The sequence below is a fragment of the Diadema setosum genome, chromosome 16 (assembly GCF_964275005.1).
Source record: "Diadema setosum chromosome 16, eeDiaSeto1, whole genome shotgun sequence".
Classification (NCBI taxonomy): domain Eukaryota; kingdom Metazoa; phylum Echinodermata; class Echinoidea; order Diadematoida; family Diadematidae; genus Diadema; species Diadema setosum.
This window is the reverse complement of record NC_092700.1, coordinates 5,420,176-5,438,096: the sequence shown is the minus strand read 5'-3', so window position 1 is coordinate 5,438,096 and position 17,921 is coordinate 5,420,176. Positions and strand designations below refer to the sequence as shown.

The 17,921-nt window shown below is 38.2% G+C and overlaps 1 protein-coding gene across 1 annotated transcript in view; it reads right to left on the bottom strand.

Moving 5' to 3' along the window:
* Positions 1–1,341: 1,341 nt before the first annotated feature.
* The window catches only part of LOC140240223 (glutamate--cysteine ligase catalytic subunit-like), a 42,247-nt gene continuing 25,667 nt past the window's right edge, over positions 1,342–17,921 (bottom strand). Inside the window, exons 11-16 of the mRNA XM_072320016.1 lie at positions 10,538–10,650; positions 8,264–8,356; positions 7,322–7,426; positions 5,545–5,626; positions 3,715–3,951; positions 1,342–1,577 (exon numbers count right to left, since the gene is read on the bottom strand). Of these exons, the coding sequence (XP_072176117.1) occupies positions 1,342–1,577; positions 3,715–3,951; positions 5,545–5,626; positions 7,322–7,426; positions 8,264–8,356; positions 10,538–10,650 (866 nt within the window). The remainder of the gene's footprint in view (positions 1,578–3,714; positions 3,952–5,544; positions 5,627–7,321; positions 7,427–8,263; positions 8,357–10,537; positions 10,651–17,921) is intronic.

Sequence of the window (17,921 nt, the reverse complement as noted above, 5' to 3'; positions counted from 1 at the left end):
TATTATTTTCAGACCGTTTAGTCATACTAAAAGTTATCAATGCAAAAACCCAACTGTAATTTTTCTTTGGGACATACCATATTATATTTGTACATATATTTTATTTTTTAGGTTGGGGATGGAAGGTGGAATTTCAGGAATTAAAGGGTGTGAGATTGATTCATAAATAATGGAACTAGGGAAACTGTTTTAAATGACTCAAATCCGCAAGGGGTGGGGGGGGGGGGAGGGACCCAAACATAAAACTAACAACAGTGCCATCACTGTTTAACTGTCATACAGTTGGGAAAATTAGTAAGGTAACACAATTACTTCAAAATACACATTTTCTGTTTTTCTAAGAATTTATCATCCTCAACATACATACTGTTAAGCTGTTCAATACTGCAATTGATTATGACATAGACATTACACAGTTTGACTCAAGAGATCATTAAAAAAATGACCTTAGAAACATTTCCATGATTTATAATCACATTCGTATAAGATTTATGCAGTGAATTAGATTCTTCTGACATACGGTAAAGGCACATTTTCCTAACAGAAAAGAAAACATAACCCCTGCACGCACAGCATACATGTACTTCACTAAAAATAATTTTGTTTATACATTACATACTTACACATACATACATGAATAAATTAATTAAGACATTGAGTTTTCAATTCCCTACCTCTCTCATTTCTCTTTGTACACATAAGGAAATATAATTATATCTATTGAATGTTAAAGTACACGAAAGTGTCGTGGAGGGCACAATATCTTCAATTTCACAATCGTTACCCACTTCGTTTGGAAGATGTATTTCTTATATACTGGAATCACATCGTGAATAGCTCTAAATTACAAATACAATTTCACTAGCATTGTATTCAGGAGGTGACGAAACGTACAGTACCAAATAGCTTTTATATCACAGAAATCACAATTTACATACCCAGGTGTACAATGCATGTATGTAACACAGTCGTCAGATGCATACAAAAATTAATATATCATGTGTACATCTATTTCAAAATGTCCAGTGTCACCGCTGACCCATTCGGCAACAACATATTCATATAGCTGATTCATATTTTCTGTCATAGATGGACATACACGGAATTGTGGCAATGAGAAGTCAAAGCTACTGATTTCTGTTACATTTTCACCAATGAACCATTACCCATGATTGTTTCTACTGTCCTCAAGAAAATTTGTTGGCCACTGCCCTGTGGGCTGCCGGGAAGTTTTAAAGCTCAAATGATGAGATCTCTTCATCTTTACCTTCTTCCAGTTCTGCTAAAAAAAAGTGAAGGAATTGGCTACAAGTCCAGATTTTTATGACGTGTAAGCTCGTCTCACACGTTGGTATCCTTCTGGAATTCCACCGTCTGAATGGATTCCGGAATGTCGCCAGATGAGCGGGAGATCTGTGTATTGACGAGATCGGGCGCTTCCGTCTCTCCTCTCGAGATGAGATCAAACTCTCGGATGAGGTCGTAGTTGATCAGTTCAGAGACGACCGAGTCCTGCTTGTAGTCGGGGTGACTGAGAACGAAATCACGTATCCATCGTGCTGTTGTCTTCAGCCGACCTACATACAAAGAAGGCAAAAAGGCAGGTTTTAGGAGAACCCTGATGAAACAAGCACCAATGCAACAAGATTTCTTGCCCACGAAGTTTTTCCTGTCCTTCATGTATTTTCTTTTTTTTTAACCATATCTATGGAACAATTCACTCAAAAAGTGAGCTCATTTTGGATCACAACACAGATTTTGGTAGCACCAGAGAATCCTAGCAGAAACAGTAATCATTTTATCATCACTTTTTGTTTTCTGGATAAAGACTGCCGAAAAAGGGGGGGGGGGGGGGATAACTTCCCAATACACCCTGCAAGGATTCACAATCAGCTATATCTTGTACACATTACACAGAAATCAACGTAATAGTCTTATTCACCTGCATTTCCCAAGACATTCATTTAGTATTTAGCACTGACTGAAAGGGCATTAGAAGTTTTTCATATCACGATACTGCACCTGCTTTTTGTACAAAAGCCACTAGTATGCATGTTGCCTACTGTATACACATAGGCCCGAATTCACGAAGGTGGTACAAATGAAACCATGGTTTAAACCATGGACAAAAACCATGGAGCGCCAAGTGTCGCATGAAATACATGTATTTCGTTACGAAATCAGTCATTTCGTCGATGAAATGATTATTTTGTAAAGAAATGACAACATTTTGTAACTAAATGAACATTTCGTCCACGAAATGATAATTTCGTTAACGAAACAGTCATTTTGTCGACGAAATGACCAATTTCGTAACGAAATGTGACCCGCTACAACAAAATGATCCTAAAGTCGGGCGAGGTCGATTATTTGAAAATTGCATGACACAATTCCCTAATCTTTCTGCTTTAAATTGATATATAACACGTCTTGTAAAAATAATCGGCTGCGGAGATATCGATGTTTAAAAGAGAGCATGTCAAGACGTCTGGGAAATCACTGTTTCGAGAAAAGCGCCCTAAAAGTTCTCCTTGCGACGCAATCACAATCAAGAGACACGCAAGTCAGTTCACCTCCGGACAATAGAAGTTAAGCCCTAGCAACCCCCGAAATGCTCATTCAAACACAGCATCGGCGGTCTCCTCACCGACCAATCAGTGACCAGGATGTCAGGAGAAGCGGCTAGGCATAGCGCAACCCGCCCGCACGCACCAGTCGACTGGGCAGTGTGCGAGCTTCATGCTTCAGTTAGCGGCAAGCAGCAAACTGACCAATGAGATCACTCTGGTTGTTGTTAGGGGCGGAGCCCATGTGTGGCGCTCAATCCAAATGTTCGAACCAGTTTCTGCTTCGTTGAAACGCTAAAAAAACATGGCCCAGAAAAACGCTATTTTTTGGTCTTTCTTTTCATCATTTTGCTTCAAAATTTCGACAGATGATAGAAGACATGTCGGACTCTAATAATATGTCAAATTCAGAAAATCGTAAGTTTTGACCAATTTTGATGCTCTAACTTCAAACTCGATTTTCACGGCTTCGACCGTGCGCGACTTTAGGACCATTTTGTTGTAGCGGGTCACAAATATTCCGTTTGACACTTGGCGCTCCATGGTTTTTGTCCATGGTTTAGACCATGGTTTTGTTTGTACCACCTTCGTGAATTCGGGCCATAGAGTTTCTGTCCAAACAGCAACAACACCAACTACAACAAACAATGTTTGGGAGAATAAGTTATGGTTATTTCTCAATGGTAGGTAAACTGGACACTTCAAATTCATGAAATTCCTCCGTCGAGATGTTTTCATTGCAACTGATTGACAAATTGCCCTACATTGATGTAAATAAGCACTGAATTGATCAGTGTTTTAGTAGTAGCCATGATAAAAAATCATGGGCATACATACTCGAGAAGGATTTGAACCTACGACCTCCTGATCTCCGGACATGCGTCATCTCCACTAGACTATGTACACCCTTTGATTTTTTTTTATCATGGCTACTACTAAAACACTGATCAATTCAGTGCTTATTTACGTCGATGTAGGGTAATTTGACAATCAGTTGCAGACTGGATACTTTCAAAGAAAAGAGGAGAGCAAGATATGAAGTTTAAAGCTAGGTGCAGCCCACAAAAGGATTAACAAAACAAAAAATAATAATACATGCATCTGATTCAAAGCTTTGGCGTGATTGAAGGACTGATTTGATTGATACCTGCCGCCCGGTCAGAAATGAGTTTGAGGTAGTGGATAATCGTGCATCGTGTGTCTACATCTACGCCTTCTTGCGTGTTGAGGTACTGGCGGACCAGTGGCACCAGTCCGGGGAAATTGGCCTGCGGGCATTCTGGGTACTGTCCACCATTGATGATGGTATTGATGTCCATACAGCCATAGTACTCCTTCATGTCTGTGCACGTCCCAACGTTTGTTGTTATCTCAGTGTCGCTGACTAGATTGAAATGAAAATACAGTGGAATGAATAATATTTATTCTTTCTTTCTGAATAATATCTTTCTTTCATTTAATATGCCTTGTCCGCCTTGGGCTACTTAACATAACAATGTCGGAATTTTGGAGCTTGGGTATTTGTTCCACGTTCATCGCATCACTGCCGGCAACCAGGGACAGCCTGGTGGTAGTGTCGCTGCCCAGAAAGCAGTAGATGACAGGTTCGAGTCCCACTGGTTCCTTTTTTCCGACATGTTTGTTAATTTACAGATCAGCAGTTGCGATCTTAACAAATTTAATTTGTAGAGGGAGACAAAGTGAAGAAACTCGCACCTGAACCTTCACCCCTCTGAATAATATCTTTCTTTCATTCACAGTGGAATCTCATTATAAAAGGATGGCATATAAGGAAGTTGAGATACCTGATATAATGAGGCAATTTTGCAGATCTTATTCCTATTATATTCCAGTACTTTTTATTCCTAATAATGAGACATCTTTCTCTGTTTGTAAACATTCTTTAAAAGCTGCCATATTTATTGTTCCTACACTCCATCAATGGGCTGAGCTTGGTCTCACTCTTTCATGCCCATAATTGGTCCATCACTTTCATACAATGCTGTCCTACTTACCCGGCATACAATAACTTCTTTTGTCATTTCATTACTCAGCAGTTTTTGTTTTCAGTCAGTCCCATACACTAAATACTGTGATAGGCAAAAGTTGAAGGCTGTAGTTGCACATTGTTTTGTTTGTTTGTTGTTGTTTTTTTTTTGGGGGGGGGTGGGGGGTTGCATGTATTTCTGCAAAATTTGGGTCGCACCTCAAGTTGCACAAACTTGTGCAAGTTTTGGCAAAAAGATGTGAAATTGTGCAGTGAGAATTATCAATGAAAAAAAAATGTCTAGATTTTGTATCAAACAGCAGAATGCAGAACCCAGTGAATTAGTCCCACCTCACATCCAACTGAACCCCATAGAAGACCAGCTATTTACAACTGAATGTGGGCTATCCAGCAATCTTCTCATATGGCAAATGGAAGTTTGCTGTGGACCATAAACTCTGTTGATGCCCGAAGTGTTGCATAAAACAAATGGTACAAGGTGTTTACTCTGATATGCAATGGAACAAGATTTCGCACTCATGACCATTTTGTATGAAATCATTGCTTCATGAAAACTTCCAGCAAAATTTTGACATCAAATAGACTCATTATCCCTGTTTGCGGCAAGAGATACACTTGTGGCAGGGGCAGTTTCATCTGTTGATGAAAATGCCCAAACAGGTGCAAGAGTAATCTCACTTCCCATTAAACAAGATGTGCGAGTAACTCCCACTTTTGTTCTATCAGTGGGACTACCCACACTTGATGCTCTATAGCTGTTTCATTGAAGAATGAAACTGCCCCTGCCGCAAACAGGTACATGTACCCTGTCACAAACACAGATAAGTCTTTATATCTTGTTTTACACATGACTGAATTTTACTTCTACGTATGATTTCATTTGTTTGGTCAATTTGCACATGAAGTGGCATTTCACTTTCAATGATTCTGCAAGATATGACTACCGAGTAACTGTTTGGTCATACTCACATGAATGGATGTCTTTTCTGAAGTAGAATTTTTCGTTCAGGACTGCATCTTTCTTCTGAGCCCTTTTCATGTTTTCATCGACCTAAAGGTAGAGTGAGAATGGACACAGGCTTGTTACCTGCATGCAATCTTCTTCAAACAAAATATGCACATTACTAAACATATAATACATTATTCAAATTCATGAAATTCTTCCGTCGAGGCACTTTTATAGCAACTGGTTGACAAATTGCCCTACATCAACATAAATACTGTATAAGATATTGAAACAAACTTCTTGTCAAATTTACCACAGGTACGATATGCATATGTAAAATGCACAAAAGGTATGATAAACAGAAACAACGCTCATATGTATTAAGCTTGTGCCCAAGTGAACCACTGTATCACACGCTCAATAAGGAAAGGAGGACATGAGATCTAATCAACACTACGTACCCGCAGAACTAGAGTGTACATCCTAAACTCTGACCACATTGCTCACAATCAAAAAAAAAAAAAAAAAACTCTCCTAGCTTGAAACTGACTTTTGCTGATCTGTTTTACATGACCACTTACAAAGGAAATGAATGCTTGTAAGCAACACAATCATGGAACTGGTTATTTTTTTAAAGTCCACTGAAAATCCCCTACTGACATGTATCATAATGATAACCATAAAAAAAAAAGGGACAACAAACAATAGATTGAAAACATTGATAAACTTTGACATCAAGACAAGACATGGTTAAGCTTTCAAAATTTAACTTTCAATGAATGTTGGATTTCACATGTGTTTTCTTTTTGGCCACATTCGTCGTTCTGTAGATTCCTTGGCTTCAAAGTTTGTAATTCTAGTAAGGGTTGCGTGGTGATGGGGCGTCACATTTGTTAGAGGATGGACACAGAGAAATCTTCTTTGGATGACAGCAATATCACTGTCCCAACACTGTGCTACCACTTGAGTTTTACTCGTGTTATTTGAGCAAATTTGCTATCTGTCCCTTAAAATTTTTACCAACCTGTTGGCACAATATCAACACTTTCAATCACACACATCTTCAGAAAGATTGACAATATATGACTTGCCACAACAAAAGGATCCAAACATCACCGACAGCTGAACTGAGAAAATCAAGTCTGAAGTCAGATCATCAAAATTGGTCAAAATCATCAAATTTCTGTTGTTGGCATAATGTTGTAGTAAAATATTTCATCTATCATCTACCAAAATTTCAAAGCTAAATGATCAAAGGAAAGGCAAGAAATTAGCGTTTTTTTCTGGGCCATGATTTTCCAACTATCAACAGAACTGAAATGTGTCCGTAGATTTGGATTTAGCGCTGCAGATAGATTCCACCTCTAACAATGAGGGAGTGATCTTATTGGCCAGTGCGTGGCATCCTGGTTACTGATTGGTCAGTGAAAACTGCTGGCGCTAAGCTTGAATGAACACCGCAGAGGTTGCTATGAGCGGGCCTTCTATTGTCAAGAGGTGAAAACTGTCTTTATATACCTCTCCTTGATCAAAACTGCGTCGGAAAGAAAACTTTGAAGGCGGTTTTCTCGAAATGCTGATTTCCTAGACCACTTGACATGCGGTAATAAAATCATCAATATCTCCGCAAATTATATATATTTTTGTGAGTTATGTTATATATGAAATTAAAGTGGGAGAGTAAGGGAATATTTCCATGTCATTTTCAGAAAATTGACCTCCCTCGACTTTTGGATCCTTTTGTTGTAGCGGGTCACATATTCTTGGCGAGCTGATAAAGCTCACTCGCTCTTCACGTACCTTTGAGATAGGAATGAGGAAATTGAGCTTGAATGTCAAGATTGCACGGGTGAGGAGAACGAGGAATACCACAAACGCTGCATTCTCAAAGTCAGTCAGTTGCACCTGTCATCATAGGAAGATATGAAAACACAATGCATTCCTGTTAACCCGTTGACGACGAGTCCCGAGTATTAATACTCGGGCAAGTGTCTATAGGAAATGCGTGTCGTAGCAAAATCAAACTGTCCTCGACAGGTTAATATAGAAAACAAACTTAAACAAAATTTCATTACAACAAAGTCAAAAAATTCTGATTCTGAAATGATTACCAGTATCAATACATCACTACAGACTTTATTTGTGATCAGTTATAACAAAATTTTGATATTGCTTTAATAGCGAAAAAAGCTGCAGGTCCCGAAGACTTCGTTATTACGGGAGTCACCTGTACGGAACACCACGATGAAATCCAAGACTAGGCAACTCTTTGTCTTGCACCATAGATCTACTACATGAGATCATTAGTTCAAAGAATGAACACTTTTTTTCTTCAATGAAATACTTGTCTACCTGTCATGCCTACTTACATAACTCAATTTTGTAATGGGTTAAAACTGGAAACACAGTTTATCAGAGCTTGTAGCTGATATGTGACTGCACATCACAAAAAGAACAAAAAAGAACATGCCCACATTTTACATGAAGACTCAAAATAGATGACATGGGTCAACCAAGACAATCTTCTCTTCTCTCTTCTCAGTTAACAGTTTTCTAGATTGTGTGCTTTCTTTCTATTATTCAGATGGATTAGGAAACTCCATTTGTTTTTAGTTATACATCATTTTAAAGCTTAGAGTCTGCTCGCTGAGAATCTACCCTTAACGAAAAATCTATGTCTGGTGACTTTATGTTTGGGTTTTGTGATGCAGGGTCACATCTGAGACACGTCTTCATTCTCACCTCGATGGGTCTGAACTCCACTCTCCAGCCAATCTTGGAGTTGACTGGTGGCGGCTTGAATCTCATGGATTGCCAATTGGTTGACTGGATGTTCTGTCATGTATCGGAAAATTTGGGAGAGAGGCGCTGGATTTAAAGCTCAAATTTTGACACAAGCAAAAGGATGAAGGATTCATATCAAAGTTAGATATTATTATTAGAGAGAGACATAAGGTGCGGTCAGACTGGCAAAAGATTGAGAAGTTTAAGATCGCAAAGTTTGGGCCATTGGTACAAGAAAGAGTGCGCCGTCCGATGGCCAGTGATTGTGACGTAACAATGAACATCTGTACATGACAATGGCCTCGCGCTTCGGAGACACCACCCGCAAACAGACCGAGAAGTTTCGCAGGAAGTTTTGCGGGAAGTTTGCGGTCTCACTGGCAAAACTTCACAATCTTAAAGATTGCGATCTTAAACTTCTCGATCTTTTGCCAGTCTGACCGCGCCTATAGAGAAAGAGAGTGAGGAAGAGAGAGGGACAGAACATCACACATACAAGATCTTCATTATATCAACACTTTTTCAAAATCTAGTACATCATTGGCTATAATTTTCTAGATGGTAAAATTCAGTAGACTGTCAGGTCATGCATTCTCTGGTGGTTCTAAACGTTATGGAGATATCAAACAGGTCAAAATACAGATTTAAAGATGAGGGCATAATGTGCATCAACCACATAAAATGCATAACGATTGAGAGTATATTAAAAAAAATCATAAGACTTTCCTTTATATAATTGATAAAACCCATTAAAGATGTGATTCTTGCTGGGAATTCTTTTTTTTTTTTTAATAGCTCTGAGGCACAATTCAAATATGATATTCATACTGACTACAACACAAACTGAAATCAGTCAGAAGACATGTAGGAGTTTCAATGAAATTCGACAAAAGAAAATTATCATGGGATTTTGAAGTATTAAAATGTTTTCAACAAATGAAGGTATTGGCAGGAAACACACAAGAAAATGAGCAGAAGATGGAATGTTATCAAGGCAGGATGAAACCTCTGTCATTGTGTCTGTATAATTTTTAATACTCTATTCATCCAACCCAACTTCTCCCCGGATTTGATCTTTAATAGAGCTTCACTGGTTCATAGTGAAATATGACACACAATAATAATGATGATATAAATGGTCTTCTCTATCTAGGGTAGCCCCTTCAGAGTGGCCACTTATAGACCCAAGGGCCCTGCTAATATCATTATCTTAGCATTGTCAGGTACCCATTTATACACCTGGGTCAAGAGGGACATGGTACAAGTCAACTTCTCCCAGGATTTAATCTTTAATAGAGAGTTTCACTTGTTCATAGTAAAATATGACACACATAATAATAATGATATGGTCATCTTTATCTAGGGTAGCCTCTTCAGAGTGGCCACTTATAGACCAGAGGGCCCTGCCAATATCATTATCTTAGTGTTGTCAGGTACCCATTTATATTGTATACACCTGGGTCAAGACGGACATGGTACAAGTCAACTCCTCCCAGGATTTGATCTTTGATAGACAGGTTCACTGGTTCATAGTAAAATATGACACGCATAATAATAATGATGATATGGCCTTCTTTATCTAGGGTAGCCCCATCAGAGTGGCCACTTATAGACCCAAGGGCCCTGCCAATATCATTATCTTAGCATTGTCAGGTACCCATTTACACACCTGGGTCAAGAGGGACATGGTACAAATGTACATAAAGGATGTTTTGTCCAAGGATAGGTACTTGACAGGATTTGAACTCGAGACCTTTAATTGAACGCTAGGGCCCGAATTCACGAAGGTGGTACAAAAGAAACCATGGTTTAAACCATGGACAAAAACCATGGAGCGCCAAGTGTCGCACGGAATATTTCATTACGAAATTGGTCATTTCGTCAACAAAATGACCGTTTCGTTAACAAAATTATCATTTCGTGGACGAAATGTTCATTTAGTTACAAAATGGTGTCATTTCGTTACAAAATAATCATTTCATCGACGAAATGACCAATTTCGTAACGAAATATTCCATGCAACACTTGGCGCTCCATGGTTTTTGTCCATGGTTTAAACCATGGTTTCATTTGTACCACCTTCGTGAATTCGGGCCTAGGAGTCTTATCCACTATGCCACAGTGCAACTAGTGTATTGACATTGCTCAAACATATAATATAAAATCATAGTTTGCAAACGAATGACATTTTTGAGGCCAGAATGTTGCCATGGGGGGGTCAAGTGTTCTTACCTCAAAATGGTCCGAGTCGTTGCGGTCATCCTGGTTGATCCTCTCGCTGAAAAGAGAGACCGGGTCCCTGATGAACAGATGGGCTATGTGTCTGGCCAGCTGGCGGTCAATACCTGGACATGGGATATAATTGACGGTCATCAACAGCATGGTCAGTTTACAGAGTACAGTTGTATCTTTTTGGCCTGAATACTGACTTGAGGAAAAACAAAATACCTATAAGTAGTTTTGTACAAACTAATAATCCCAAAGTGTGCATACATCTACACTTTATTTGGGCATCATACATGTACACGTATGAAAATATACAATTTATGAATCAGATAAAAGTTGGCCATTTTTTGAACGATATAAATATTGCATTGCCCTCATTTTACCCATATTGCACTCATCTGCTACTTGTATGATATAGATATTGCATTGCCCTCATTTTACCCATATTGCACTCATCTGCTACTTGTATGATATAAATATTGCTTCGCCCTCATTTTACCCATAGTGCACTCATCTTCTACTTGCGCCATTTTGCCTGAGCTCAGGCAATATACTCCAATGTCCCTCAAAGGCAAGCCTACAATTTTATCTGTGACCTGGCATCACAATAAGCACAGAGTCACACAGGCCATTTTGCTGGGAGGTCAAAGCAGATACAAGGTACATGTATGCTTTTATTTATTCTTTTCTAATGGTTTTGAAGTCAAATTTTAATGAGTTTCATACCATCATAAAGCAGAGAATTCTTTTTTTCAGACTACGATCAAAACTGTTAAATGACTTTATGTTGGGTCTGGTATGCCATCATGCATACAAGTATATTCATTCAATGATATTACATGCAATGAACTATCACTGGCTAAATTTCCAGACATCTCAACTTCCTAAACCAAGTCAAAGATGAATTTTATATTATCTGAAGTACAATTTTCCTACTTCTTCTCCATCTGTTACTACAAATTAAAAGTATCTTTGGAAGTATATACAGCCTGCAGTATTAAGCAGCTTGAATACTATTAGAAAATATAATCCCATGAGTAGCAGTCAGGAAGTTGATGCCTCTGCAATCTGTCAGAACAAGTCAGAGATTAGCATCATATTAGAGAATGATAGCAAATAATCCTTGCAATCAGTGGCGATAGACACTGTATTAAAACATGCTATCGCACAGTCGCAGCATTAAAGAGTTCCCACATCTAGTAATATAAAGCACCAAGAGTTCACACACTTATCAAGAGAGGGCTAGCCATGCGTCTTTGCATTACCCATTCTGTCAATTAATAGGTGCATCCAGTATTACGTACAGTTCGACCTCAATTATCCGGCCTCCTTTTATCCAGAAATCTCTATTATCCGGCCGCGTTCACGCAGTGAAGGACTTTTTTTTTCATCCAAAAATTGACAAAAAGCAGTGAGTTTAACATCTTTTCATGGATCTATTTCACTAATTTCATAAGATAGTGCATGATAGGTTTCTCAATATCTAATGAGGTAAAACATGTGTGATTTTCACATAAAGATATACTTTATTTTTGTGAAGAAGGGACTACAATTTTGCGCAGGCTAACATACTGTAGATTATACCACCGTTGCAGGGTACGCTACCTGCCTAGCTGCCAGTGCACTGGGAAGGCAGCTTGGACAGCAGCTATATACATTAACATTGTGACTCCCATATCCGGCCAATTCTCTTATCCGGATGAGCGGGACCCGACATGGCCGGATAATCGAGGTCAAACTGTACTTTATGCACAGTTGCATGTACAGCAAGCAAGAAGGAAAAACATCTAGTACTGTAAAAGTGGATATTTTCGCGGGACTAATTTTTCGCGCTAGGCCGGTTCAGAAGAGTTTCGCGTGTTTTTAATTCCGCGGAATCAAGACATCACGCACAGGAACGTATGGCAAGCAAAAATATTCGCGTGTTTTTATTTTCGCGCTAGTTTCTGGTTGCGCGAAATGCGCGAAAATTTCAACACCGCGAAAATTTCCACTTTTACAGTAATTTTGCCAAGTTCTAGCAATTATTGGACAAACAATTACAAACAATTGATTTCTGGCAATTTTGTTTTTCCCACCATTAGATATGAAATTATTAATGTCAGTGTTGTTTTGTGCATCAGTATGAAATGTATGTTTGCAGTAACTACAGAATTTCTGTTAAATAAAACAACACACACACACTTTCTGATAGGTTTGCCTCGTGGATTAACAATTCCATAATTACAATATACACACAATTCCTACTGGTGCACTTAAACCTGTGCACAATGTGTATACTGATCCATGCAAGACTGTACATCTATGCATTCATACAGCTGCTACATTGTACGTATCATAGTATCAAAAAAACTTCTTGTCACATATAAAGGGATTTTTCAAAAGACTGGCATAATTTCTGACCAAAGTGGAAAAGCAATGTAATTTTTCATTTGTTTGATATCTGTGAACTAGTCCGATTATTCAGGAATCATGGTAGTAATGATTTAAATAACTTAACAAAAGTGATACACTGCATGCATGCAGTGTTCATGCACACCACAAAATTTTAGTAATGATTACTGCAAACCAGTGCCGTATATTAAGAGAGTCTGGCCAACTCGGTTTTCGGCTTAGGTGTTTTGAAGCCTGTGATTGGTCAAAAGCTGGTCCCGTGACCTACAGGCGCCATGTCGTTACCAAAGTCAATCACGCGGGCGCGAGCAGAGCTCATACGCAGTGCCCATTATTCATTACGCGCAGCTACGCGCTAATATTGCTTGCCTTGGGGATTTCCCCTGAATATCAGTCATGGTGCAGTGGGGATATATTGCCGTAAGGTTGTCAACTTTATTGAAGTAGAAGGTACAACACGAAAGATATTTTGATATCTTATTGCCATAAACTGAAGATTCGTCATGCCTTCCTGCGCAGCATGGCGTTGCGCGAACCGACCTGGCTCTTAGTGTAATGATGCACCGCTTTCCGACAGATCCAAAACATAGGAAAAGGCGGGAAATCAGAGTGCGACGGGAAAATATCTGATTTCAGTTCAGTTCAGTTCAGTTCAGTTTTTATTTCTGCATTTCAAAATCAATACAAATCAACAAATCAACAAAATACTTATACAGTCATTTACACAGCTAATATTCGTAACGTTTGGATCTTACATACATTTTCTTTTCTTTTTTTTTTCAAGAACGAATATCATATATATGAAAGGAAGCAATAGGAAATGATAAAAATGAAATGCAGGGGACCATCATCATAAGCTAAGAGTGTGATGAGGTGAATGTTACTTCTGTTTAGGGTGTTTGTTGACCAGGTGGTATGAATATTTATGTGTCAGAAGTATACTGGATTATGAGGGTGTTTTTTAGTTCTCGTTTGAAAATGTTCAACGACGTACATTGTTTTAAATGAGGGGGTAAAGAATTCCAAATATCTGGTCCATTATGTTTTAATGATTTTTGAGCTAAAATGATTCTGGGGTTTTCGAGATGGTAATCGGACGACTGACGTGTTGGATATGAATGAACGGTGGAATTTGGAGTGAAGAAGCCATCAAAAATTTTTGGAAGACAATTAAATGTATATTTATACATAAAAACAGCAGTTTGAAAGGTGTGAAGATCCTCAATTTTCAATGTTTTTAGTTGACGAAATAGGGGATTGGATGGGGATAAGTAACGGGAATTGGTAATCAAACGTACAGCACGTTTTTGGAGGGTAAGAATTGGATTAATTTTAGTTGAGCCACAGTTTCCCCAAACGATATTGCAGTATGTGATATGTGGAAAGATCAATGCATTGTATAGAATAGTCAGGGAATTTTGAGAAATTTGTTTTGTTTTTGTTTTTGTTCTTTTTTTAATTCCTCGCGGTGTCTTTCAGACTATCCAAGTTTTGATTCACATTTGTATGTCTCCGCCATAACATACGAAAGTGTCGCCTGAGGCATTTGTTTTGGTCGTCCGTCCGTCCGTCCTTCATATCGCAATCAATATTGTGGACACCATTTGAGGTAATGAAACTTGACATGTATGCTTGTGTGAGTGGACGAAGTTTTGTTTTTAGCTTATAGGGCCTAAACTTTTGTGTAAACACGCTCAAAGTGAAAGGTCAAAATCATGTATATAATGGTTAAATTCTTAAAATATCACTATTTCCCCCATATCTATATGCAATATCTGGAGGTATAAGTACAGGTATTTCCAAACGAAACTTACTGCCTGACCGTGATTTTCTCGTGATTTTATTTATTTATCTTTTTTTTTTTTTTTGGGGGGGGGGGCGGGGGTATGGGAGGGGGGTAAGGGTCAAGGATCAATGTCAGGTAAAATGTAATGTTCAAATTCTACTCTCTATTGTTGAAATACTATTACCCATGCAGTTCCTAAATACCTTGGAAATTACCAAATTCACAAACTTAAAACCAAATATGGTACACGTATTTGCATGCCATCATTACTACACAATGACGCGTGATAGGGAAAGACTTCGGCCATGATGGTCAAAGGTAGGTGAAAATACTGAAATGACAGAATTTTCTATATATTTTTAAAATAACCGTTGAAAGTATTGCCATGAAAATAGTAGTAAGTAAAAAGTAGTGAGAAGAAGTAAGCAAAAGTAAAAATGCTCAAATTCCTTAATACTTGCTCTCTTAAACAATAAAAGACATCCATTCATACCTAGTTCAAGGAGAGTAAACATTCGACGCATTAAATTTAGTGACAAATTTGCCATTTTTTCTGCCAATTATGTGAAACTGTCGTGTAACATTGTCAAGAGTACAACTCAAGACGTACTCTACACCTGCTAAGAGAACAATGTAATATGGCGGAGGAATACCGGTCGCCATTAGGACATCTTTATTTGTGTGTTTTTTTTTGTTATTATTATTATTATTTGGTACAGATGTCACTGAGGATATCCCTCATATTATGTTATCCAGGTAAAGTACTTGTGCTTTCGTTCAACATGTCTTTTTTAAAATATTATTTTTAAACAATTTTAGATCATTTTACATACCTTAATATCGGTGACGTCACTTTTTCATGTTGTACATTGTACATAGGTGTATTCCTTTTGAATTGCATACTAATCGGCCTTCATGTCAGTTTCATATTATATGGGACTAAATAGGATGGTAATTGATGATTGCAATGTATTTACGTGCGAAACAGTAATAACTGTGGAATTCGTCTATCCTCTGCACAGCTAGAATTGTAAATTTATATATCATGTTGTTATACGATATTCTTGTTCCCTGGACAACTTGCTAAATACAATATACAAAGCATACTGTGAAAGTTTACGATACGACTTACTGTGAATTCTTCTTTTATTTTCACAGCAATAATTCATCATATATTAAGGAATTATGTCCTTTAGACAGCTTCCCTATTATTTATACAGTACAGTGTATATACCTGTGTGCTTGTGTCTATTTGAATGTGTAAAAATGATTGATTGTTGGCTTTGTTCAACATGGATGGAATGCTACCCCTTTTCTCTCTCTCTCTAGTCTCTCTAAGAGAAAGAAAAGTCAAGTAACACCGTGCCTTTGGGACGCCTGCGCGTACACACTTAACCCTCCAAGCGCACACGCTAAAACCATAAGCGCACTGTACGCTGGGTAACGACATGGCGTCCAATTTATGAGTTGGCCAGACTCTCTTAATATACGGCACTGCTGCAAACATAGCAGGTTTGGTTTCTTATTTTCTCCGAGCACCGAGGCATCACACTTGTTTGTACTTTTCATGTATTTCACTTTATGAGATAACTCTTTGAAAACTGCATGTCACCATGAGAAGGTTGGAGGCACTCAGAAATAAGAATCTGATCACAAATAATCATGACACTGCGTTTCTCTGTGGGCTCTGTAAAGGTTACAAAGAGCATTGTATCAACCCACACTGTGCTTTGTTTACCCTTTGGCACGCACGCCCGGTGAATTCTTCCCCATTTGGCACAGATATCTGGCAACATTAAGTTCTGTCAATGAACAGAGATAACCTAATCCCCATATCTCTATTGTGTCACCATGGTTCAATGCTGGAATGAGGTGCAATCCTACACCTGAGTGGGTTCCTACAACATAGAATTACTGAATTTTGATGAAGAAGCTTTGAAAGTGTAAAGGGATGGTGTAGTAGTATTGGTTGAGGTGAGAATTCAGCTTTTAAACTTTGCACAGTATACTTAGAAACCACTTTCTAAAATTTTAAAAATGTTAAAAATGTTATAATTCTCAGAGGAATTCAATGTTTATTTGACAAAAATCAGTTTTTAAATGGTTGAGATATCCAAAGAGTAAAAGCAATCCCATTAAGGGTGGGTCCCATCTTTTATTAGGATTGCCTTTTTTTGGATATCTCAGCCATTCTGAAACCACATTTCATCAAATAAACTTTGCATTCCTCTAAGAATTGATGCTCGTTCATATTTCATGAGGTTTCTCATTATCTAAAAAAAAAAAAAAAAAATCATCAAAACGTTACAAACCTCAAACCCCACCTCAACCGAAATTGCACCATCCCTTTAACCCAAGAGCCTATTATTACAATAAAAAGCACACTAAAAGGGTTACAGCAATGCTGTTAACACAAGCCTATTGTAAACACATACCCATACAAAACAGTGGGTCTGTTTGCTACATTCAATTTTAATACTACAAACTACGACGCAAACCTGCATCATATCATATTGTATCATTCCCATTCCGACTGTTTCTGAAGCTATATGTTTGGACTCTGCACCGCCTCGGTGCCACTTTTAGCAGCTAATGACCCTGGTCGTCTCGGATGAATTGACAAAAAAAAAGTCTGACGGGAATGACAAAAACCTTTGTCCGCACCTTGTCAACATGGTATAGAAATATCTCATTATGTAAAGATACAGACGAGAAGGGCAGACTGATTGATGTTCTTTATCTCCCAACAATACAAAGTGCTCCAGCTCTGTCGCTATGTTTTTCTTTTTACTCCCTTCATTGATACAGTAGTTTTACTCAAATCATCCCTTCACTTGCCCTGGCACACAAATGTACACTATCTTGACTCACCAATCTTTGTCATCGGTAATTAGGAATAATAATAGGGTAAAAATAATAATATGACAAATTTATTTCATAGTACCTATGTGACCATAATCACCCTAGAGCATGGCCACATTTTTGCATGTTGTTTAATACATTTTCAATCCAACAGTAATTCACAAAATTTGCCAAAATAATAATCAGCCAATACAGTGACACTGCATTTTGTGTTAAGTTTGGGTGGATCACTGAAAAAGGGCCATTATTGATTATACACACACACACACACACACAAAAAAAAAATTACATGTTAAGCTGAGTGCCTGGGCACTTGTCTTCACCTTAACCTTAATCCCACCAGGTTTT